Source organism: Harpia harpyja, chromosome 12, assembly GCF_026419915.1.
Source record: "Harpia harpyja isolate bHarHar1 chromosome 12, bHarHar1 primary haplotype, whole genome shotgun sequence".
Taxonomy (NCBI): domain Eukaryota; kingdom Metazoa; phylum Chordata; class Aves; order Accipitriformes; family Accipitridae; genus Harpia; species Harpia harpyja.
In genome coordinates this window covers 10,942,254-10,969,039 of record NC_068951.1, presented here as the reverse complement: position 1 = coordinate 10,969,039, position 26,786 = coordinate 10,942,254, and the positions used below count along the sequence as shown (strand labels likewise).

Genomic DNA, 26,786 nt, shown 5'->3' with positions numbered 1-26,786 from the left:
ACATACACTTTTAAAAATATTAATTAGTTAACAAACACTGTCAACAGAACAGGGGCCTTCTGCCTTCTGTTCTGAGCAGCCATTCGTACTGGGCCCATCTTGTACGTGTTAGGACAAAGTCACAAATTTTCTACAAATCAGGTAACTACATGACAGAGGGGAAAAAACCCTAAACTGCCTGTCAGTAATGTTTGGTCTCATCCCACTCCCCATTTCCCCCTTCTCCCAACACATTTAGTGTCTTGTTTCCTTTCTGCTCCTCTGTACCAGAATTCAAAGAATATTCACCTTTACTGCCCAGAGGGGACAAATCAGGCTGCCCATAGCAGCAGACAGCCTTCAGCCTCCTCCAAAGACAACAGTAAATTGTTCTGCTGTCTGAACAGGCCACTGCAATCAGACTTGATCAAAAACATCCAAAAAAAACCCCCACAAAATTTGAGGCAGAGATCGTACCTGAGCTGGCTGCAAGCAAACTACGCATGAAAACACCTGCAGAGAAAGGGAAGAGTTCCCATTCCTGCACAGAAACATCTGGGGGTAAAAAGGGCTGGGAGTCGAACTAAGACATGGACAAACTGGCTTTAGTGCTGTTCTGCCACCTCATAAAACCTTGCCGTCTCTCCTTGCCACACAGCCAGCACTGATTCATGGCAGATGGGCTCACCCCACCCAGTGATCTGCAGCACCCCTCCTTTCCCCTCTTGAAGCACCTCCTCAGGCCAACAGCACAATATTCTCCCTCTGCTCCTCTGCCTTTGGGGACTCACTATTTTCGAGTTGGGGGAATCCCTCCCTGCAAAGTCTCAGCAGAGAAGAGCCCAGGCATTAATTCACATTTTCCTCTGGCCCAAATAAAAGCGATTTGTTATGTTTATTATTATTACTCCTTAAATCCCTTCAATTTTAAGCACCCCTACAGCCTCCCCTTCCTATTGGGACCCTTTGCTGAGCACCCAGAACGCAGGCTGGAGCACTCGGGAGTGCTCACAGGCAAAGCAGAACAGCTCCTCGTCCCACTCAATGATCAGCTTGTCTCAGAGGGAAGGATAAAGGGGTCTGTCTGATCACACAGTGGTGAAGGCAGCACAAATCCTGTCTGTGAATGCAACGGGAGCAGGGCTGGCCCCCAAATGACTCATCCATCTCTCAAATATCACATAGGACTATGCTTTAGCCTTTAAAAGAGCAACAAAGGTTACTGCTCTGGAAGGGAACCCTTGCTCTCTGGGACTGGCAATGCTCTGCACCATTGGGGAGAAAACACCAAGGGCAGCTCTGGAGAGATCTCAGCAGTGAGCATCTGTGTGTCCTCACACCCCAGCGGTGGATCCTTGTGCACGAGACTTTGCCACGGCAAAACCAGAAAATAAAGCAAACACAGTAAGGTCCAGGACTGAACAACTCAGGAGGAAACGCTGGAGCATGGCATTTACACCTGTGTGTAGAGGGAAACGCAGCTCTCCTATGCCCACTGCCCCCCCGTGTCCATCTCCTCCACCCACAAGTCTCAACCCCCAGTTGCTCATTCATGGCACTCCCATTTACTCCAACAGATTATTTTGGATTGTGTCTCAATTTATTTTTATGTGCTTTTAAATCTCATATGCTACTAAAATACTTGCTTTGTAAACAAGTGTCTTTTCCAGGAAAGCAAGGTGAGGAACAGGTACACCCCTGAGGGCACCTGCCAGTCAAGCAAGCATCTCGCCACCTCAGAAGCGTGCCCCGTGAGAGCAGGGGTTGCTAGAAGAGCCGGCTGGTATGTCCGACAGGCAGATATCTGCCTGGGTCAATGCCACGGGAGATCTTGTTTCATGGCAAAACAATTGCTCATAAAAATTCCATTTAAGTTACTATAACTTAACATTGTCCAAATGAAAACCCAGGGGCTACAACTGAACCCCGAGTGACTCTATTGAGTTGAAGGGCATTTTTTGTACTTTTTGTCTTGCCTTTTTTTTTTTTTTAATATTCGTTGATCTGAGCAAACATAATAATCACCATCTGTTGGAATGGAGAAAAAAAAAAAGGAGGATCACACACAAGGCTGGTGTAAACCAGCAGAATTCCTCTGACCCCAGCAGATGATTAACACTCAGGTGAAGTGTTTCATGCAATTTATGTCTGAAATTGCTCATAACATTAAAAATGCACCTTTAGCCAGAGGGGTTTGGGTTTGGTTTCTTTTGTGGTGCAGGGCTGCTTTTTGTTTCCTTTTGTTCTAATGCTCTTGTACACTAAGTGGAAAAGGATCTCAGATCTTGACATCCCACTTCACTAGAAAGATGTCACACGCAGCAGCATCCGTGCCTCTGCCTGCCAAGTCAGACAGTCAAGCACCTCCTCAGCCCCCTCCATTACCGGACTGAGACGCTGAATAAATTCCCTCAGCTCCTACAGAGGGTAAAACCAACAAAACACAAGCAGGAATGTTTAATGACTCAGTGCAAGGGAAAATAAATGGCTTAAAAACACAAGTGCTTTTCGGGAAAGCAAGCTCTCCACTGCTGGAGAAGGAGCTGAAGCTGACTGGATCCTTACGCATTGCAGCTGCCCTTGCCACCAAGCATGGGGCCAGTCCAGTGCCTCCACCACGCAGACCTGGCAGGAGGCAATGCCCCAAGTGCTTGAGATCCCGTACAGTTCCCCAGGCACCTGCCTGCTGGGATCCTCTGTGCTAAGCCAGGGGAGCCAGGGGACCCTGCCTGCTCTGGTTTATTTCTGCAGATGCACTGGGTGCAGGCAGCTATAGACAAGGTGGCCTCATGCACGAAGGGTGAGCAGAATACAACCATGCCCATGGTCACTGTTGGCACGGTAAAAACGGCACCACTGGAGCCACTAAAAGGAGACACAGGTTTACTCAAAATCCTGACTCATGGGCATAGTCTTACTGAGGACATGGACCAACTCACATCCAGACCACTCAAGGATAAATCAGAGAAACAGGCTTTGAAGAAAGAAGTCCTGTCCCCACGTATTCTTCAACTGCTTGGCATCTTGCAAAATGCTTAGAAAACTCAAGCCCTGCTCACTTCAGCAGTGAGGCTGGAGAGAGAGATGACAGGCTGGGAGTGGGCGGCAGGATCAGCTCTAGCAGTCCTAAACACAACACCGAACAAGGTCACGAGCAGAAGCTGTGGCAGCTCCACGCTGAGCTGCACACCATTTTTATGGGGCTTGGGTATCACATCTCAGCACGCCTAACACAATGCAAAACACCAGAAATATCTTGATATATCGGATAACAAACACAGGAAAAAAAGCAGAAAAAATGCAGGTGAGATTTTCTGACACGCACGTGTAATGGCAACAGATTAGCGAGATCTGGATATTAAGCAGTCATCAGTGGTTTTTTTTTTTTAAAAAAAAAAAAAAGACAAACCATAACACCTCTATGCTGCCAGTTGCTACCTTACTTTCATTCCCATTTCAATATAACTTCTGCAGCCAGAATACTAACAGCACTACCGAATGGTACAGACCACCTAGAGTCCAGGATGAGACTCTTCAAATGGTTACAGGAATTGATTTTGAGCGATAGTGGGATTTTTGCTGGATATGGAGCATTTTTATGGGTTCTGGTGAAAGCCTGCACTGAAATGATGCTGGACTTCAAGTGGAATGGGATATCTCATATCAATGGAACAGGAAACAAACTGTAGGAAAGCTCAGATGTGATATAGGATGAATAGCAATTGGTTTCTATCTCTAGTGACTCGCAAATTTATTATTACACTCCTAAAGCATATCACACTGATCTCAAACCTTCATGTTGTCACAGGTTTCCTGGACAAGCAGGATTATTTTGGTATTAATCCTTTGCTAGATTTAGCAGTGCCTCAGATGCTGGAACTCTGCATGAGAGCCAATCTCACTGATTTCTCCACCTGACTGTTCTTGGCTCCCTCTACAAGTACTGGCAGGTATTTATAAGACCCTGGCATCATTCAGCCCAGGGCAATTAGCATTATTTTGTAAAAAAGGACTTTAAGTGCATGCATCCGTACTGTAACACTGTTCACATTGCACTTGCCAGGCTAACAGACAGGGGTTACATTACCTACTACTTTATAATACACCTATTATACGCATTTTTCCTGGATAATGCTAAGCCTGAGTCTTTTGCAGTCCTCGGGGAGCCTTCTCACTTATGAGGTGGATCTGGCTGAAAAAGGCAGAGTGACCTAAAATCTGGGGCTTAAAGTGTTGCGTAACTTTTGAAATAAAAAAAAAAAATTACAAATTAAATTTCCAATAAACCAGAACCTCAAGGGAAAAGTCTCAGCTCAGTATTCAGGAGCCTTTAGCCACATGTTTCTAGCTAACGTTTAATGTAGCTGGAAGGCTAAATCACCCCCTCTCAAGTAAGAATATGGCCTTTAGGTTTCCCATCCCAAGGGATTAAGAATGGAGAAGTGGGTTTTTTGCATTTACACTCAGAAAAATGTGTATTGCTAGATACTGAAAGAAGTAGTAAGAAAATACTAATGTTCTCCCTCAATTTTACCCCACAAAATCAATAGAGTGGACAAGAAAAACAGCTGTCAAGATAAAACATTCAACACTTTCACTTGTCAGCCCACTTCTATTACTTTACAATTCAAGACTTTGAGTAGACCTCTCTACCATCAGGGCCAGATTTAAACAAACAAAAAAACCCAAACCTAAATTTCCTACCTTGATATTTTCACTTCACATCAAGGATCTAATAGTAGGTACAACAAGGCTTCCTGCAACCCAACAATATCAACCATGACCATCTGGGATAAAGCGTAATTTTACATCTGGTGCGCCAGGTTACTTTATGGCATCCAGTGTCAATCCCACACAGGAGGGGTTTCCCTACCTGTCCAAAACCCAACAAAATCCCAAACATCACCACATCAGTACAGCATTGGCAGCCTGGTTTGGGGTTGATTTGGGGCAGGGGAAGATTTTGCTCATTTGCTCTCCGGCCTGCAGAGGAAGGCCAGAGGAATCGGCAATGGTTTTTCTTCTTTGTGCACCACGAAAATTAAAATCCCCAGTGCATTTGAAACACGAGTATGCCTATGTCTCTGCATAGTAACAAAGCATAAACTTTATCCTGTACAAAAGATGATCACAAAGGCAAAATTCAGTTCAAGCTCTCTGTTTTCACAGGGATACTGAGAATAAAAGGTGCAAACAATCCAGAAGGAAACGGGGCTGACCTGTCCCTCGCTGTCTCTTCAAACACTAACTTCATCCGTGGCTCTCGGCACAACAGACTGTTTTATCAGCAGCAGGTCTGCCTTATCCAGGGCACCACCTAGATATTATGTCTAATTTCAGAGACAGAGAAAATACAGGCTCTTGAAAACACTGCTCCCCCTCCAGATCCATGGGCTGAGCAAGGCAGTGAGCTTGAGCCCTGGGGAGCCACCGGACAGTTTCCATTGACTCAAGGCACATGGTGCAATCGCACAAAAGCCGAAAATGAGACTTTATGTACACATGCATACACACACAGACACACAGGGAAAATTGCTATCAATTATGCTAGTTAATTATACATTATAATAGAATTAGAGTAAACCCTCCTCATTATCTCCTGGTTCAGACCCTGCTCCGCAGCAAGCTGACCACATGCTCTACTAATGCCAATAGCCCTTTCACATTAACCTTTATCTGTGCCTTGCAGCTTCACTGTTTGCTATGTGTATCGGGCTTGTTTTGACCTTGTTCCTGGCTGACCTTTCATTGAAATCTAACATTTGTAGCAGTCCTGGAGACTGGCTCATCTCCCGCAGCCTTGCAACCACAATACGTTTTTCTACAGGCTCTAAAACACAGGATGCCATGTTTTCACCTTGTTACTGGGATCCTCGCCTGCCGTCGGAAGTCCTCCGCCCTTCGCCTTTCTCAGAGAGGCTATGACATTACCAAGACAGTTTACAACTGCTGCTGTATGTTCAGTTATTAAGAGGAAATCCTGAGAGATGTTTCATTATTATTATTATTATTATTTTACGCAGAGGCTGTCAAAAAGGGATAATCGCATACATGCCTACGAGCAGCAGCACCAAGTACCCTGGCTGTGCCTCTTGCTCGCATGGCCGCAGCAGCCAGGACAGCAAGCCCCCCAAACCAGCCTGCATCCCCAAAACTGTGATTGCAGCAGATTAAAGGGGCCTTTTATGGCTGTGATTCACTGCTGGAGGAAGCAGTTTACTGCTGGATATTCAGAGTGATGGTGTTTAGCACAGGTGCCTGTGTGGGAACCTGGGCTCCCATGAGCAACACATCCTTAAGCATCTCTGACAAGTCCTGACTCCACAGACTTGCATTGCAGGGACAGAATCATCTTCGTGCACAGGAGGAAGCCGTGACCTGCATAATATTTGCTCTGCAAAGTAAACATGCTCTGTATTTTTTTTAAAGAGAGAAAAATAGAGAAAGGAACCCAGAATAAAGTCCTCCTTTGAAGGATTACTGAGAAATACCCATCAGGAGGAGGAAGAGTCCTTCCAAAGAGGGCAAAGTCCCAACTGCCACACAACTGATCTGACACAGCAGTACAGCAAAGACAATAATTTAAATTCCCAGGAGCGCAGGGAGCGCAGTTTAACAGAGTTTCCTCCTTTTCCAGTACAGTAATAACATAAAGCTGCAAACAGCATCCTGGTTTCAATCTCTGTTGTGCATTCCCTATAACCTCCCCCATCGACTTTCATGGGGGTTTAGGTGTCAGAGATGAAAACTGAAAATCACATTTGTGAGATAAGGTCCAGAAGCAGATTTTTGGCTGGTCTGGTTATGTTAGAAAAAAAAGGGAACAAAAAAGATGAGCAGAAAAAAGACAGACTGACTGAAGGTTTAGCTCAAAAATGGTTGAAGCTTCCAACTCGGCAAAGGGAGGTATTAATAAAAAAATAACAATCCCCTCAGAAAGTTCATAAAAACAACGATTAAGCTAAACTCACAAATAAGGGCATGGAAAAATTTGCTTCACGAGAACTTCCTCTACCGCACAAGCATACTGTATTTGAGACAAAACCAACATGGTTACTGAGAGGTCGCAACGTCAGTAGCTGAGGATGAGACGCACCAAATGCTTCAGAAACAAATGAATTTGCGATATTAAGCAGATCCAGTAATGGTCACACACACGCACCACCAGGCAGAGCACGCCGACTGCCTCCCCGGGTTCACTCTGCCCACACCACAGATACAAAACCCACTGCCAGGGGCTTGTGACACACCAGGACTGTGATGAACCCCAGCATCTCTCCACCTGCACCCAAACACCCACCAAAGGCACAGGGTAGATGCAGACCCCTCCTGGCACCCCTGCACACACAGACCAGCACGTGCCACCGCCAGGAAATGCCATGATGACAGGGAAAGAGCATTTGGTTTGTTGTTGGGGTTTTTTTTGTTTTGTTTTGTTTTTTTACCCTGATCCTTACTTCTCCTGAGATAGAAAGCTTAAACAACTCAACGTTGAAGGATCATCAACAAAAGTCACAAATAGCTATATTTTTAAAAATTGCTTTAACATTTTAAACCGTCAAATGTCATCCAAAATAACTGCAGTCAGCTTGAAAAGACAGTATTTTTCACTTTGCAGATGTCCAGTGGAAGACCTGTGCAGGGTTTATGTCTCACTTGCAAACGGCATCATTTCTGCCTTGCAATGGAGACTTCTTTCTTCAGGGAGGCTTAGTGAATGGAGAGGAAGAGATGCTTTAAGACCATGCCACTCCATTCTTAGGAGCCAGGGAGCCCTAGGAAGAGCCTCTGGGTGATGGGACACAAAAGCCACTGACCACTTCCAGCAGGAGCAGAAGGCATGAACCCAACCCCACGTCGCCAGCCAAGAGCCGTGAACCTGCCGGCTGCATCTAACAGAGCCTCTCCTCTGCTGCTTCTGCTGCGCTCTTCTCCAGCCCCTTCCTAGAAGTGAGATAATCTGGCCTTTAAATAGGGTTCACAGCACTTGACCCCAAATCCGCAGAGCAAGGGAAAACGGAGCGAGTAGGCCAGCATGTCAGGTGTTAGGATGAGATACTCTTTAAATACTTTCCAGGTTTTGAAAAGGCTTTTTATGCATTAGATCCACCCTTTTTTTAATACTATGAGGACAAAACTGCACTTATGGGGGAAAGGAGCATAAAAAAGGTAATAAACATTTAATGATCCAATAATTGGTTATATCAGAGTAATCACTGTTCAGTAATTAACTCCGATTCCTGCTTGCTCATTTGATATTTTCTGTACCCTTTGATAGGTTCCTGTGACTATCAGCATTCCTTAGAAACTCTTACACTGAAACCTTTTGATGAAGCTAAAAAGCAATGATACCATTAATCACTACACACGTCCCAGTGGCTTTCAGACTCTGAGATGGGGCCTTTCCTCTCTGCACATTGCTCCTCAGCTGTCTTTAATACGGCCACTTGGCCCTAGGATTAGAGATTTTCTCCCTTGCTTCTTTCATGTTACAGGAAAAATGAATTAGGTATACATTTTCTGTGCCAAAGGGTTAGTGGGAAAGCACACCAACATAAAATTACATCTTCAAAGATAACAAAAAAATAATTACATTGCAGTATCACGGAAGAATACAAGGAACAGCTGGCATGTTGTTGCAATGTAAAACTAGAATTAAACTCAGGTTAGTGTCACTTCCAACTAACTGCCCACAGTAAGGAAGAGCAGACAGACACTGGGCTTCTGCTATAGCCTTCCACAACCAGTCCCTTCTTACCCGCAGCAACACAAAGCAGTGCAAAAGCAGAGCATGCTGGCATGGCTTCATTTCAACCATGGCAATCATACCATAGCTTAGGAAAGAAGGCAAGGATTCTCCTTGCAAGAGTGCCCAGATGATCAGCTTTATCCAAATGGGTACTCCTCCAACCCTGATCCTAAACCTAGCCAACAACAATGATAAGTATTTTAAGACAAACTCATATAATGGAGGGAGGCTTCATTTATGGTCTTTAAACATTAAAAAATACATTACACAATCTACTTCTCTAGAGTAACAGCTCTGTGATTTAACAGCTCTAAATTTGTTTAAAAAAATAATGAAACGCTGACTTCTGTGTTTTCCAAAGTAGAGATATTATTGCTTGGGGGAAAAAAAAAAAAAAGCTAAATTCAAGTTAGTTCTTTGGAGTGGATTTTGGTCTCGGTCACAACAGCATAGAGGCAAAGTAATGCCATGGCATTTCCTCATATTCCACTTTTATTGCAGCCAGACATTTATCCAACCAAAAGTTCTTTCTCGAGACAAATATCTGCTGAACTTAAAACTAGTAAAGCTATTTTTTCCCCTGAAGAAATCCTTTACCATACATTTATTTCCAGTTGCCACCATTTTATACCAAATCAGATCTGCTGCTTGCAGTGGAGCTGCTTTTCGCTGCCAGAATCTTTGAGCAAGTGGTGCTTTTCTTCCAAAACATATATGTACCTCCATCAGCACAGATCACAGAGCAGCAACTTTTGCCTTGAAGATTTTCAAAGATCAGGGGTCACAGAAGAACACAAGAAAAAAGACATTCTTCAGAAGTCAAATATTCTGCCTCAATTGTCAATATTATGCAAGATGCTGGTATTGCAACATTGTATTTTTAACTGCTGCTATATAAATTAATGAAATGAAAGTCAGTTAACACAAGGAATACTGATATTGAACATGAAATATCAAGTTAATCAAAAACATGTTTATGAAGCAGTCAATTATGCCCTGCACTGGCTAGCGGGATTTCCTAAAGCACATTGAGTTGGAGCTAAGGCATTCGCAGATCTGAACTGGAGGGAATGTAAGTTGTTTGTATGTTACTCATGCACTTGAAGGCATTAGCAGTGATGGGAAGGGAGGGAGACAGGGAAACAGATTGAAAGGGGCAGGAAAATTAGAGAGAGCTCCTTGCCATTAATGGAAAAATAACTGCAAAGTGCTGTAACAGATTTCTCCTCTTCTGTATGCATAGGAATATTTATTTAATCAATGTTCTGTAACAAAACAGGCCTCTGGTGAGCTATTGTGGAGAGTGAACTCCATTCAGAGAGTGGTGATTTGAATCCTGCCACCTGTTTAGCTGGTATTGGAGAAAGCAACAATATGTGGCTGGATGGGAAGGGGGAAGGTGTCTGCACCGGGGGGGGGGAGGAGGAAGCACCCCCTGGTAGCTTCCCAAAGTAATTACCCGAAGTAGTGCTACTTGCCAGGGAAATCTTGATGACTTGTCATTAACAGGACTTACTGCAAGCAAAGCTGCAAAGTTCATTTCCCTTCGGAAGAAACAAAATCCAATCCCATACAGTAGAGGTTTCAGCTTGTCAGTTTGCACTGACATCCTTTAACATTTCTCATAGGTAGAATGAGAATTTCTTCCCTATTCTGCAATAGATTTAAGGAAAGATACTACCATAAGCTAGCCTTGATATCCACCACAGCTGGGACAGATAATGTTGTAAATGATTTAAAACTGAAGCAAGCCACAACTAAGCAACACTAACTTTTAAATCATTAATAATCAAAACAGTATAAAGAAAGATAAAGCACTAATCAGAATTTCACTGAGTTGCCCTTCACATCAGATTTCCTTAAAGTGATTGCTGTCAACAATTTTAAGGCAAAATTACACCTTTATTTTAAAAGGTGGTTGACAATAATACAAGTGCCTTCAGTTGTTTGATGTGTTCTAGCCAAGTCCCTGCTAAATGTGTATAAGCATGGGTGTTTTGATGTCCTACAGTTAAATTAAGTAGATATTTTATGTTAACCACTTACTATTTGAGCATCATGCAGATGCTAATTAAGTAGCCAGGCAATCTCTAAAGAGGAAAAGTATTATTAAACCCATTTTGCAGACAGGAAAACTCAGCTACGGTGAAACTAACGCTCTAGTTCAAGACGACACCTCAGCACATATTTGACTTCACACTAAATAGTAGCTCACACATCAGCATTGTCCCCATAGGCCTGCTTTTCTCAGTCAAGAAACACAAATCTACAAGCCCGGACACAGCACCTCCCATGAGCATATGCATGGATCCAAGCCCAAATCCATCCTTATTCAGCACAACCACAAAGCAGGTGCTCACACAGCCATGCTGAACTGGGAGGGGAGTGACTGCTTCAAGGTTACGAAAGATGACCGTGCTTACACGGAAACAAACTCACATCTCCCAAGGACCAGCTCGGCATCTTAATTAAAGAGTGTGTTTGAAGGACAAAAGATATCAGAAGAGTTGTTTTGGGAGGGACCTGCGCAAACCCAAACACAACAGCAAGGGCATGTGGCAGAAGGTGAAGGTGGCCATGGGCCATGCAAGACAGGCCAGCCTGCTTCAATGTCCCAGCTGGGCAGAGCACTAAACAGAGCACACTGCAAGAAGTAAGAAAAAATAGTAACAAAAAGAAGATCCTTCTTTTTCAGTTATGTGTATTATCCCCCTCACTCTCTGGCTTTCCCCTTTCGATGGTGTACAGAGCATGAGCATCACTCCAGCCTGGAGAGAGGCTGCGTGCCACATCCTATGACATGTGCCTCCCACAATGCAAATGCTGCACTGGCCTTTGCTGAGAAAGGCACTGCAGACCTCAAACCTGCCCCAGAAAATCCACACTTGAAACTGTGACAGTAGAAAAAAAAGGTAAAAGCCAAACAGATTGCCCTATACTCTGAAATCTGTGGAGCTGTACAGTGTAAACACATCCTTTGTATGTGAACATAAAACAAATACCCAAAATATTCAGAGTGGCAGCCCGGCACAGAGGACTAAAAAAGAAAACCTTAAAATTTCAAAGCCAATTTTGTGGGTTTTACATTCTGTGTATTTTTCCATGTTGTAACTGGCACTTCCCTCCCAGACTTCTTGAAAATCTTGGCAGTGTGGCCGGCAAGCCCTGACCAAGCCCTGCAAGCGAAGCAGGGTGAGGTGGGACCATGGCCCCGGGACAGAGGTGCAGCTCATACTGCGTACAGTGGCGTGAGAGATGCCTCCTTCCCCATGTATTCGAAAGGATATTATGTCAGATATTTTCAATAAATAAACAAACCCTTTCCTAACCTACAACATAAACCAACACAGTCAAGTGCAGCCTATCCACATGAAAATGTGGTGACCTATACTCTAACACTGTAATCTAATCCTTGAACTAAAGACAGTTTAATGCCTTTACAAATCCATATGTTTTCTAATACCACCATTGCTGTCAGCAGACTACAGGAGAGCCTCTTTGAAGATGGAAGTAAAATGACAAAGCACATCATTGTGAAGGCAATTATATGCTGCAGTAACCATTTTACAATGGCCCATATGGGCTGTATTTCAACAATGCAATTTCCAAATCTACCTTAGCAAACATATATCTCTGTCCCAATCCCAGGTAGATTTTGCAAAACAAAATAAGACTGCAGCCAGAACAAATCCAAAATATGGTTAACAGATGTAAAAATATGCCAACAAGGATACCAGAGCAATTTTTTGTCAGAGTACCAAACAAAGAGAGCAGCCACAGCAGACCTTATGAGGCTATTCACAGCAAAGCTACCCATTCAAGGGACTTAGAGACCTGGTTTTATCAGAAATCTGATTATACACTTGCATGCTTTCCTATGCAGCTGCCCAATCCACTGTTGCAGTCATCGTCCCATCCACCTCCCCAGAGACTGCAGGGCAGGGTAACTGCAATCCCAATTTAGAAGCTAAAATCAGACATGAACCAAGGCCGTGCAGGCTTACTCCAAATCACCTCTGACATGCAGGACTAGGGCCTAACTGAAGGGAACAAAAAAAAAAAAAAAACCAGAAAAATCAGGCCCTTACACTTCTTACAGCTGCAGTTTCAAATGTCTGCTCTGTTTACCTCGCTGTGGTAACTGAGGCCACGCCATCACCCCAGCATCACTTCCAGCAGCCTCAGGGCTGCTCTCTGCCTACTCCCTTTGGAGGCACAGAGCAGCGAAACCACAGCTCCAGCCCAAACTCTCTCCCTCCTGTTCATGGAGAAGCAGGAGCCAGAGCTGACGAGCAGCCTTCACAGGGCAAAATTACACAAAGGCTGTACTCTAGTGAAAAGTGGTTTTAATTCTGTTTCTTTTCAGTAATCCCCCGCAGTGGTCCATTGCTTTTGGAGGCTCTGGGCTGGATACCTGTTTTGGGATATCTCTCTGCTGGTGGCACGATTTTCTAGGGGCACTGGGGTGAGCCACGGAGGACAAACAACCAGACAGACAGGAGGGGCTCAAAATCCTGAAGGGCCACACACTCAACCTACAGGTGGGATCCAGGCTGCAGGACAGTTGGACAGTCCTACATACATTAGGACCAGCAATAAAGACAGGAGCAGACATGAACACCTTTCTCCCTGAAGTGAAATAGTAATAAAAAAATGCCTTAAGCTGCCTATAACAAAGACAGAAATGGTAAAGCTGAAAATTTATAAGTTCATGGCCAATTCATTAACAACAAACTGGCTGCATCATATATCTTGCATTTCAATGCCAAGAGCGGCATGCAGAGGATATCCTGCCAGTCACACATGCACAGTGCGGAGCAAAAAAGCACTGACACAAGGGGAACGTCTAACTGGGTATTCAGTAGCCAGGTCTTGCAAAGTGCATGATCCAGCTCTTGTCGTTGTCAGCTCCTCAAATGATCCAGTGAAGCCAGGCAAGAGCATTTCAAAGACTTTAATCCATGTGAAATATTACTTCCTGGAACCGGAAATTCAATCCCTAGCAATGAAAACAAAAAGCACACTCATAAGTGTACCTTTCAACTTGGCCAATATAGACATATTTAGGCGCTTGCTCGCTCTCAAAAAAAATCCTTTACTCATTAATATAGAGGAAACTTGAAATGATTGCTGTAATTGCAGTTAAAAAATTAATCATGTTTTGAGATAAATGCAGATAAAAGCATGTTTTACTAATTATCTTTTGAAGCTTCCGCTCATGAAAGATTAAAGGTGGAAGAAAAGTTGTTGAAGTATTGAAGACAAAAATCCTACCATTTGAAATCACTTTGAAGCCACGTACCGCATTACGATTGATCCTTAATGTCCAGATGTACTAAAAAAGGAGTCTTTTTAATTCAAAAAAAGTATAACAGAACATGCCCGTTGGAGCTTTTACGCAGACAGCTCCCTGAAAACTGGAGTGTTTTGCAGCCACCTCTGCAGAACGGCAGCCCACCGCCCAGCACCCGCAGGCAGGAGCGGGCCTGCAACCGCAACGCCTCGCAAGGCAGATGGCTGGATTTCCTTCTGGTTTGTCCCTGACTGGGATGCAGAACTTCACGCCTGAATTCAAAACCGAATTCAAGAATTTGGGGCTTCAATGAGCTCTCCAGACCTGCAGTCGTATCAATCTACTTATAAATTAACGTTACTAACCCCAGTGCCTACAACCATCTGAGGAGGTTACTGGAAGCAGCCGAGGGTTGCGGGTCTCTAGGACAGCTGCTCCCAGGAGAAACACCACAAAATCCACAAAAGCTAAGATTTTTTCCATGCTCAAGGAGGAGCTGGAGGTACCGGCATCGGCTGTTTAAAAGAAAACCCTAATCACCAGCCACAGGGGTTATACACAAGCCACGTGAGGACCTATTTCCATCCCTGGGGCTTTTAAAAGAATGCAGGTTATCTGGGGTGCAAGTTACTCAAAAGCAAGGCTGGTACTTCCATTCACAGGCCTGGAACTAACAAGGCAAATAATTCCCTTCCTGCTCCATACCAATAGCCTATTTTACATCAGTCATTTGCAGACTACTTCTAAGAACCCCAAGAGCATTAATTCAGAGAGCCAACTTACTGACTGCAGGCTTAAATTCACTATACAGGTATTCATAACTCCACCAGAAAAATTTTAGGCTTCTGCAAATTGAAACAAGTTGAAAAATACTATTCTATAAAATGGCTAAGATACTTTATAGCCATTTCACAGACTGAGTAATGATTTACATCAGATTTGAATTGTGCCAGTATATCTGAAACGTACAAATTTTAGGAGAAGTTTCCTTACAGAACCTGCAGCATGACAGAACCAAAATCTGTTGTTACAGTGCAGTTTTCAAAAGCCTTTAACTGAGCTCAAATGCTACAGAAAGTCAATGTCAAGGGCTCTTTAGTCCTCTAGAGTTTCAAGAGTTAGGACAGATCTGAAATGGTCCAGCTGACACTTCTTTACTAAGGGAAGGGTCCCACTGTAAAGAATATTATTCTCCAGCAGTCACCTGCTCTGTATTTCTTCTTGCTCCTTCCCCACTCCTCTGTATCATTTAGCCCGTTCACATCACGAAGCATCAGTAACACCAAATTAATAAATTCCACTGTTGCTACAACCCTGAACAGGGCTAGGTAAAAGATTAAATAGTTGGGTTTTTCATAACCGCACATCCAAGGAAATTTGCCAATGTCTTTTTATTTGCATATCTGGCAAGCTGCCCCAGACAACTAATACATAAGTGACAGCATACAGGTGTATTAGTTTAGAGTTTGCCTTTAATCTAGAGGTGTCAATTTGCTTCTGTTTTAATTACATCCATCTTGATATGTTATTACAACCTCATGAAACTTCTTCATTATGTGAATGGCTATAAATACATACACATGACAAACAGTTGTTATAAATTTTCTGGTTCAGCAGTGGAGGCACAATATCTTAGCCCACACATCATGTACATTTAAAGTTTCAGTGCTCCCTCTCCTCTCTCTCCCCCCTCCCCTTTCCCTTCCTTCTCTTTTCTTTTATCCAATACCATGATATTTTTTTCCACTATATTTAATGGATCCTCCAAAATTCCATCACTAGTAGCAGCATCCTGATACAACTACTATCAGCTTACAAAGCTGTTTCAGCACATGTGTGTCTTTCTGGGCTGCGCCTCTGTGAGAATGTCTGTTTGTCATTAGGCAAAAATAAGGAGATTGCACTGAGGTCTTATAAACATGCAAAGATCCACTTTTGTAGCTACATAATTCACTGAGTTTTTCAACACACATTCTGAGGTTGAAAACTTGGCAAATCCATCCACCAGATGTATCTTTCTGATCCCAGAACTCATTAAAATTTACTTTTTTCTTTTTTTTTTTAAAGTCCAGCAGACTCAGCTGTTGAGCCACATTAATTGCATTTTTATTTTTTTTTTCCATAGTTAAAATGACTTATGCTAGAAGAGTCACTGCCTACAAGCACAATAGCCAGCCAGTAAATATTACTAGGACTTTTAATCGTTCAGTAATATCCAAATCACATAAAATAAAGAGAGGCAATTTGGTCCCCTCAAAACAGACGGTTTTGATTTTCAGTATTTATTTTGAATTTTCTTTAAGGGAAGAAAAGAGAGGAGAAAAGACACAATTTCACACCAAAAGATTCCATTCAAAGGTCAAAGTGCCCTTGACGTGCATTAAAACCCGCAACACTAACAGAGTTACAACATAAATTGACCCCAACAACAGCACTTCTTCACTTGCCTTCTCACCACACAGACTCCTTGGAGGTCAAAACCACTTTCGCTGCCTCAGCCCCCCATCAGTGCCCGCTCCGATGGATGTCACATCGTGCCCGGCCGTTCAACACATCTGGTCAGCTCTGGAGCAAGCTGGAGACCTTGTGTTACCCAGCTCTTGCAACAGCGGCACCTCCCAGCTCCTTCCCCTGGGCCTCCTGGAAGCTGGGGACCAGATGCCAGTTTCTGGAGGACCCTTGAAGGACGCTCATGGCACCCTCCAGAGCCGTACTGTGCTAAGCACATGGATGTGCAGAAGGCAAGATGAAGGTGACAAAAGTGGTCAGGAGCCGGGTAAACAACAGCCCCCCAGTTGGACATCCCCATTTCATAGCAATGAGCCAGGTCCTTTGAACACCTCTCCTCCGTTCCCACCATCCCTTAAGAAGAGGTCTCAAAAACCTGAAGCAGATTCTCAGACTGAAAGTTAGGACTTCCAGAGTGAAAATAAACAAAAATCAATGTCTTGAGCAATTATCACTGTGTTTTTTGTAACTGTGAGTTTTGTAACTCGTCTAAGCCTCAGCAATAGGAAATGGTGTACAAACAGCAAAACATGGGCTGTCAAAACTTGCCAGGAGGGAGAAGTTACACCACACACGTTTCATAGCCAGGGCAACCGCTCTCCTGTGCCTGAGAGCCACCTGCGTGCGGTCCAGGAGAAGTCAGTGGCAAGCACTTCTGTCTCATTGTTTCCACTTCACGGGCAAGGAAATGAAAATGCCTTTACTATACTGGGAGGGCGAGTTAACAGCAGCTATAGGACACTCCAGAGCAACCTGCAAGCTGGGTCACCCCGAGTCCCAAGGGTGGGTCGCCTGGGACATGGTAACTTGTACCTCCATGTAGGGAATAAAAGGTGATAATGTCTTGCAGATTTCACTGGCAGGTAAGGGGGTATCTGCACCAGATATTATCACTGTTACATACTCTCCTCTAAAAAACTGTCCCTCTCATAGTCAGCCTATTATGGAACAAGGCTTCTCACAAACTTTCATGAATTTAGTTCTGGATCTGACCAGTGTTTGATTGCATGGGAGTGTAAAACATGTTTTAAAGTCTGACACAACTCTGTTACAATTACTCTGCAACACAAGGAGTACCTCTCCAGAACCTCAGCCACCTAAAAGTTAATCTAACCTAGAACCTCCTGGTACCTACCTCTATCTGCCTCTCCAACTGAGGTGTGCGCTGTCATCCTGCAGCATCCACAAACCTGCCCCAGATGGTCTAATTCAAACGATGCTCAGCACAAGGCATGTCTCAAAGGCTGAAGATGTTTGCTTGTTCGCATGAGCTCATCCAACTAAGGACAAGCCTGGGCTTGTGGATGGGGAAGACAGGTTGGCGGTGGTTTTATTCCCAAACCAGTAAATCCCCTTTGCTACCAAATTAAAGTACGAAAAGAGGCAATTTATAGAAGCACTGATTCTAGAGGAGAAGCAACTTCCACTTTGGGAAGCTGGCAAACACATGTGAGACAGATTAAAGGGCAACCATTTCTGAAGAGAACACCAAACTGATCTCCCACATGGCTGTGGAGTAACTATTCCCATTTGGACTTGGGATATTAATCATATCAGTAATATGTGCATCAGCCAGCATTACACAATCTAAAGTTTGGACAGCCAGGAACTTGGGCGCATCAGATATCAATACACCTCTGCACATCTCCCACGTCTTTGTCTCAGGAGATTTTAAAACCAGTAGGACCACGATGCACACCAAATACCAAGCAAATCCACATGGAGCCTACGTCATGCAACATGATCAAATTAAACCTGATAGGCAAACACACACAAACAGAAAAATATGTGCAGTGCCAAGGAATAATCTGCTGCTTTTGCTGACTTTTATTCCACCACTCCTGCACAGAGCAGGACAGAACCAAAACTCCTCCCTATAGTATTTACCAGACTAAAGATTTACCCTTTTGGTTAAAACCTTCTCTCTCCATCGCATGAGTGTGTGAACTTCAGCAGCAGTAGTGTTGCCAAGATACAAGGAGAAAAATCTCAGGATATTAAGGTAACACACTATTTAAAGGCAAATAGCACAGCAGAGCTGAGCTGGAGATCTGACAAATTGCCACTGCACATTCTGCTGTTACAGCAAAACAAATCCCTACCTGCATTAGCCATTTCTCATTACTTACAAAGTGGATTTTCATATCCATTTTACAACAAAGGAGTTTAGAGGACTATGATGTTCTGAAGTGGTCTTCACCATGGCTTGGCATCGAGTCAAAACGACAACAAACTGACTATACAAAAAATGCATACAGCTGGTAATTTGTGGCACATGCTGAGCCAAATCTCAACAAGAACACAGATACTGAACTGATAAATCATAAGGATGATGTACAAGAACACAGGGAAACATTGGAAGCAATTTCCCCTTGCAGAACCAAGGCGACGTTGCCTCAGCAAAGCACTGCACTTCAAGTAAAGGAAAACTGAGAGTTAAACATTTCCACATTTCAGCCCACAACTTCCTAACTCCATTACCTTTTTATTAATTGCATTTGAGACTTCACTAAACTTGAGCTTGGGCTATTTTTAAAACCTATCTGACTCAACTTATTGTTGCTCAGAACAAAGATTAAACTTCTAATTTAGCTGCAGATAATTACAAGGCTGCAGGTCAGACCTCCGGTGTAATGTGGTAGGGTCTTCCAGTCAAACTGATAGAAACAGTCCTTAAAAAAAAAAATAAATAGTAGCAGAGACAGGGGGGAAACGGGGCCATCTCATTGAGTGAAGAATCGTTCTGCCTTTCTCCCAGCTCAAGAATTACCTTTAACAACTTTTTAAGTGGGGACAGATTTTGTTGAGTATTCCTCCTCAATACTGATGGCAGGGTTCTCACCATGGAGCATTTACATACATAGCAATGGATCTTTCCTGAAACTTCCACTTTAGGTAACAACACACCCCTCTAGTTCTCAGTGTTCCCATCCAGTCCCTGATATTTCTCTATTGATCTCAGCGTTGTAACTCAATCTTTCAATTACTCAGCCCCTTGATATCTTTCTGCTGATTTTTTTTTTTGCCTTTCCCTAGTGATCATTTTCCTTCCAAGTTCCTGATCCTTTACCCTTATTTTATAAACCTGTTTCTTCACACTCCCTCATTCCAGCAGAGGCCCCAGATACTTAATGAGAAAGGGCTTACTTTCTCACCCAAATAGCAGGAAAAAAAAGATGCCAAGTTAAAGAAGGATAAGGGTGTCTTTTGTGCTATTGATATGTGGCGTAATTCCTATTAATGTTAATCTTAAAAGAGCAGGGCCAGTGGAGACTACTTGAATCACATTTATCTAAAGAACTTGTCCTTACAGTTTAAATTCTTCCTTCTTCAACTCAAGGCCATTGTGCCTCTTATTACCACCTATGGGAATGGCAAAAATCCCCACCTTCATTACACTGTTACCTTCAGGAGTTTAAAAGAACATTTATGCAACAATCACAATCCTCACTCATTATCTGCCCAAAGAGATGGTTTCAGCTCTCCAATACCTACTGAAGTCAGTGGGAGTTGCAGGTGCTCCGCCTCCCAGAAACATATCAGGCTTTTAAAAGTAATTTTAAAGTATTTTAAAAGTATTCAGGTGCCCAAATGATAGTAACATAGGTTTCAGAAATTACCCAAGAGGTTCCTTTTGTGGAATATGCATCCTATTGTTTTCACTCCCACTTTCAGTTTGGGTTACTGTTTTTTCAGGTCTGGTCGCTGAGGGTTTTCATCAGAGATTCAGTTGCTCTGTCAAGGTTATCTTGTAATTTGATCTCAGGTCAATTTACTGTTTCCTCTAAATACACAGTGAAAATAATAAGCACATCACTTCGTATGATATCCCAGTGTCACACAAAACCTAATGCCACTCACCATGCGCAGATACCTTCATTTAGTTATTCCCTTCTTTTCTCTGCTGGTCTAAATCTGCAGACTTGCATGTGCAAACAAAGACTAGGACAAACACCTAAGCATCTAAGCAGTCAATAAACACAAAGAAGGGCTACCAAGATTTGCTGACAGCACTGAACAAACACCTGATGTTATGATGCTGCTGTGGTAAGGCATGAAGATCAAATTCCTTTAGAAATATGAAGGGATAGAGACAAGGCAGAACAAACTTGCTTGAAATCTCCGAGAATTCAAGTAAACAGGCTAATCAGGCCAGCTAAAAGGCTGGTGAGAAGAGAATGACTTGGGGAGGAAAACCACACTGCAAGGCAGTCATTCTGGTGTCCAGCTCAAAGCTTCTGCTGTCACACAGCCAAGCTATTTCTATTTTCAGTGGGCCATGCCTAGTGATGGGTATCACACAACAGTTATTAAAGCAAATTCCTGCATTCAAATGCATACACAGAGCTACACTGTCACTACACACAGACACACAACTGAGACCACAGTATCTTCAAAACCTTCCTGTTACTTCCACATTTTGTTTGTGTAACAGTAGTGTCTCTATTTTAAAGCCCACATCAGCTGTTAAGCTTTACTTCACCTAGTCTCGTATTATCTGTCCAACATGTAAAACTGCCGTCGCTAACATCTGCCTAAATCACACAAATGCGGTGGAACAATTGCTTAAAAATTATTTACACTAGGTGGATGGAATCATCTGACACAGAATTTGAAGCTCATTAAACAGCTCCTTGACAAATATTTGTCAGCATTTCTCATTTGTAATTAATTATATTGGGCTTTACCTGACGATAATTTAGCATGGTCTCAAAACAGACTGAACAGAAATTAGCTCAGCAAGCACACAGTGAGAAATTGTGCCCATTTTATGAAACAAGAATCCCCATTTAAATGCAAGTCCCCCCTCCTTCCCGCCCCACACTGCTTCTGTCTGTGCTTTATAAATATCTGTGTCCCATTTCAGGCTTGTCAGATGAACTGCCTGAGTTGAAGCTAAACAAACATCCTCAGAAAAAACTCATTACCTTACTCAGTGTTCAGAAAACCTGAAACTAACTGCTTACTCCATAGGGATGGTCAGAGCTGACTCAGGAAACATCAAGTACTTCTCAGGCTTTAAGCTATCTTAACATTCAGGTCAGATTTCATTTCTCATCACAGTAAACCAGCTTCACCACGGCACGTCGACAGCCATGTCACGTCCATCTCCTGCCCAGAGTCCTATGCACCAGGGGGTAGGAGGGAGACAAACATCTTAGCAAAATCTCACCTCACCAGACAGCTCCGCAGAAACCTCCTCACCAGCACTGCCAGAGCACACCATGGCAAAAGTCACTCCAACAGACTGATGTATCATGTCTTGAGAAATGCCTTTTCTCTGTCAAACTGGTGTCCAAAATGCCCACCTGGGTTTGGAGAACTTCATGCTATTACTGTTGGTAACAAACACACCAGCGGTGCAGCACGGGCTACATCAAGCTGGGGAAAGCCGTCAGCTTGACAAGACACCGATCACACTAACACAGGTACCAGGCATCTCTGCTTTTCTCTTTTTACAGGCTGGAAGATTTTGGGAGGTCAGGGAAGTGATGTGTGAGTAATTGCTCTGGAGTAAACTGCAAAGCTTGCTGCTGTTAGTCCCAGCAAGGCTACTCACGGGAGGATCTGGTGAATCAGATCAAATTGTAGGACCACATCTCAGCTGCTTAACTACAAAATAAGTGCTGGTTTCTGAAGGTCAAAGCTCCAAGATGCTCCCCAGTGTAGGGGACAGGTCTACACTGCACAACGCTACACCAAAGTCTAGCAAGGCCAGGTGACAATCAGTCTGGCCACATCTGCAATGACACTGGATTTGCTTGACTGTCACTCCAAGGAAAAAAATAATCAACAATGAGAACCCACTGTCTTCGTTCAACTACCTCTTCCCCTCTATTCCCCGTGCAAACATTAGAGAGATCAAGGTACAGGCTTCTCTAAACCCAGAGACAGATAACTAGAAGCAGATGGCCTCTATTTCTACACCAAACAATTTACACTTGAGAAGCATGAGAAGGCTACTGACACGTGGACAGAAAAGCAGCTCCGAGAGTGGGAGCTGGTTAAAAAGATAGCTTTGCTTCAAGGGATGGGAACTTTTATCAACATAACTATAACAGACATGGATGACTCCTACTGAAGCTACAGCGGCCATGGGATGTGTACTCCTCTAGTGCAGCACCTGTGTCCCCTTGCCATCTATGGGCTTCACGCAACCTGGTATTTTGCACAACTTGGGCTTTTTCAGTCACCCCAACAAAAAGCATTTAGTAAAGGCCAGGTAAAACAAAGCTATATGGAAATTTTTGTTTGCAACTTTATATACAGCATTCATAACAATATCCTGGGGTGACACCTCACATCCACCCAACTCGCACACCTACTGCTGCAAAGATGTCCTCATAAGCAGAGAGCTCAGCCTCACGCCTCAGCAGTAGCTATCGCCTCCTGCGTGGGCCACCACCTGCCTGCTTCCCTTCTTCTGGACCGCAGGTATAGATCTTCTAGCGGTATGTTCTGCATTTTGGTTCTCACTGTTTTTCACATCAAGCAGACAAAACTCTCTGTCTCAGCACACTTTCAGCTGTGCTGAGCCTGAGAAAAGGCTGAAGTTCAAGCACAAAGCCTGGGCTGGGGCAATCTTGTCACTTATGCAAATCAGTGTCTTCTGGAACCTGGGGAAAAACCTCCATGTCCTCCAATGAGCCGGGGCAGACCCCAATTGTGAGATGTATAAATACCGGGGCACCTCTCCATAGCACCCAAGGCTTCTTGTCTCAACTCAAGCATGTTAACACCTAAACATCTCACCAAGGCTGAGACATCTCACTCCACCAGCCACTCACAACCTCCTCACCAACACTAAAATCACAATAAAAACTTCAGGCAGCTATACGCAACGTACACAGTAATTCCTGCCATGTTGGGCTTGTGCCTTAGACACCTTCATCTCCCTCTGATCCTCAGAAACAACTTTCTCAACATGCATACAGAGCTGCACGAAAAAGCACCTAACAATGATTTTGTGACATTATTTCTCAACGCAGCATGAAATCATTAGGTCAAAATGTGCCACCTATCACATGAACATTAAAAGTATGTCAAGTCTCAGTGTGCGAGCTATTGTTTTATCTGAATGTGATATTAGCTGGCAGAACTGGGTAATGTTTCTGTGCTCCTTTTTAGTGGTACAGGATTGTAACAGGATGCAAGTAGTAGCCATTCTTGGCTTTGCAAAGAGAAAAGAACACAGCAATTATTTTCAAGTGGAAAATAAACAAGTAAGAAGCGAAACAGAATAAAGACATTTTAGAAAATGCCCTACCAAGTTCTGACCATAAAACTTGGTCTTCACTTCCCCTCCAAAAAGGACTATAGCCAAATTCTCAAGTCCGTATTCCCATAAAACCCCTAACGACACAAACTGGGGCTTTGTTTGAGGAAGAACAGAATTTTGTCCGAAACAGAAGCATGCAAATCTCACTCTTGCTGACAAACGTGTATGCACACTCCTCCTGTCTCTGGTTTGAGCAGGGCACTTGTGGATGGGCTCACCAGGTGAGAAATGGTGGTAAAATTGAGTCTCGTCATTACCTCAGCACTGGCTTGTTATTGCTTACACGAGTCTAACACCAACCATGTGGAGGGTTGTTAGAGTGAACAAATCCTCCCTTTAATTACACCAGAGTAAGTTCTCTTGGAGGCGTTAGTCTGGACAGATGCGGGTGTAACCAAGGACAAAATTTGGCTCCAAATAAAAAAAAACCAAAGAAACAAAATCCCCAAAAAACCCTGAAAATGCCACTAAGTATTCCTAGCTAAATATTTAAACAGCTTAAGAGCTACACAGATTTTTTTGTTAAACAATCAGCTTCATCTCCGCATTTATTTTGACAGTTCATAATCGTTCCAGTTGTGACTCCAGCGCACATAAACCCAAATAAATCTGCTTTTCGCCACGGCAAACTTCTCCGGAGCATAAGTTATAAACAACAAAGCCCTTCAAACAAACGGGCTGGAGCTCCCTTTGCACGCCTGCATCCCCACCACGATGCTGGCCGGGCTGACAAGCGGTTCCACAGTCGCGGGTGGGTGGGTAAAAGGTACACGGGGGGGCAGAGACCGGGCCGGGAGGAGGAAGGCGCCGCCCGGGAAGCCCCCCCCGCCGGGGGGCTTCCCGGGCGGCGCATCCCTCCGCCCGGCCCGGTCCCTGCTTCCCCGCACCCCTTCCTTCAGCTTTTGAGGAAGGGGGGGATGACGAGTGTCCCCCGTGGGGTGGGAGGCCGCGCCGCCCATCGCGGGGCCCACTCGTGACAGGCCGGCAGGGAAAGCGGCAGGACGGGCGCCCCCCACCCAGCAGCAGCACCACCCGCGGTGGGCGAGACCGAGAGAAGAAGCATACACCACCACCCCCAACACGCACACGCACACACACCCCTCCCCCGCGGCCCACGCCGCCCCGCGGACACGAGTGGGCGGCCCCGCCGGGACACCGCTGCGCGAGAAAAGTTTGATCCGGGGGAGGGGAAGCGCCGCCGGGAGCCCCGCGGGGGGAGCGCGCACAATTCCCCGCTCCCCTGCCCGAGGTGGCGGGGGCGGGCGGGGTGGGGGGTTCGCCCCGCTCCCCGCCGCCGCGCCGGAGCCCCCCGCCGCCCGCCGGGAGCGGCGCGCCGGGCTGCAGGTGTCGGCGGCAGGAAGGGAGAAGGGAGGGGAGCGGGGCACCCCGGGGACGGGGAAGGGACGGCGGGACCGCCCCCGCGGGCACCCCCGGCGGCGCCGGCCGGGGGGGGGCGGGGGTAAAGGGGCGAGCGGGGGGGGGGAAGGTGTCCGGGTCGGCGTTGCGGGGGCTCCCCCCGCCGCTGCCCCCACACAATGAGGCGCACACAAAGCGCCGCCGCTCCTACCTCCAGCGCCTCGAAAGTGACGAAGCTGGACATCGCGAAACCGTCGATAATGTCCTCTTCGGCCGAGGAGGACTCCCGCCGCTTCCTCCGGGGGGGCCGCGGCCGGGACGGCGGCGGGGGCCCATTGTCTTCCTTCTCCGAGCCCGAGGAGGAGAGCGCCGCGGCGGCCCCGGGGCCGGCGGCCCCGCCGGCGGCAGAGCCGCGCCGCCCGCCTTTGGCTCGCCGCTCCCGGTCGCGCTGGGACCGCGATCGCCGCTTCTTCCGAAGCCCGTTGCATCGCGCCGGGCCATCCATGTCTCTCGCCGGCTCTCCCTCTCGCTCTCGTCCCCCCCCGCCCCACCGCAGCCACAAATCCGGCTCCCCCGGCGGAATAACGGGGGAGGGAGGGAGGGAGAGAGGGAAGGAGAAAGGGAGGGAGGAGAGGACAGCAAGGGGGGGGGGGGGGATGAAAGAATCCGAGTGCGGTTCCACCACCACCAGCAGCAAGCACCAAATGTAAGAGATTCCTATAAGCGAGCCAAGGAAAGTAATGGCTGATCTCAGGTCGCCTTTGTAAAAAAAAAAAAAAAAAAAAAAAAAAAAAAGGCGAGAGAGAGAGAAAGAAAAAAAAAAAGCCTCACCAAGCAGGCAATAAATCAGAATAGCGGAATGCTTTGATCAAGGGGCTGGGAGGGCGAGGATCTTCGAAAGAGAGGAAAAAAGAGAAGGGGGGGGAATAAAGAAAGGAGAGAGACCCGCTGGAAGGAGGGAGCTGAGAGTATTTCCTTGCACAAAATTTATTTTCTTTCTTCCTTTCCTCCCCAACTAAAATAAGTTCCGGGCGGGGGGGGGGGGGAAATATATGTATATATATAGATGTATGGAGCTCTCTTTCTCCTGCGTGTGTGTGTGTGCAGGGAAGGGTGCAGCCTTCCCCTCCCCACGAACACGCACTCCTCTCCCCCTCCTCCTTTATCTCCCTGGATCAAACACAATAATAATAATAACGATGCATCCAGATGCAATTTTCTCAGGCACCGACCAGGGATGGACTCTGGAGTGGAGATCGGATCCCAGCCCGGCCCCTCCAAAACCAAAACCAAACAATAAAAGAAAAAAAAAAAAAAGAAAAAAAGGGAAGGAAAAAAAGCGCCCCAAAACACGCCCACCCACCCCAGCTATTAATACGGATCAATCATGGCAAATTCATCGGATTAACTGTGGCGAGGAGGGGGGTGCTGGTGGTGGTGACAATAGATCCGAGCGGAGAGGAGGCTGCCCCCCTCCCCAAAAACGGCAACAACAATAATAATAAAAAATACAGAGGTAGTGCTGAGGCTCAAATACGCTCCAGTGGGGACGGCACCGGTGTGTGCTTTCCGCTCCCGACGCTGCCTCCCTCGCCTCTCTCCCCCACCGCGGGGGAAGAGGC

The 26,786-nt window shown here is 45.2% G+C and overlaps 1 protein-coding gene across 5 annotated transcripts in view; it reads right to left on the bottom strand.

Moving 5' to 3' along the window:
* The window catches only part of AUTS2 (activator of transcription and developmental regulator AUTS2), an 800,615-nt gene extending 774,745 nt beyond the window's left edge, over positions 1-25,870 (bottom strand). For 4 of the 5 annotated variants that reach the window (XM_052803416.1, XM_052803420.1, XM_052803419.1 and 1 more), the window contains exon 1: positions 25,376-25,868. In XM_052803416.1, coding sequence (XP_052659376.1) covers positions 25,376-25,669 — 294 coding nt within the window. In that variant the 5' untranslated portion in view covers positions 25,670-25,868. Of the gene's footprint in view, positions 1-25,375 lie in introns of all 5 variants that reach the window. The other variant, XM_052803418.1, reaches the window with a different exon arrangement.
* Positions 25,871-26,786: the final 916 nt, after the last annotated feature.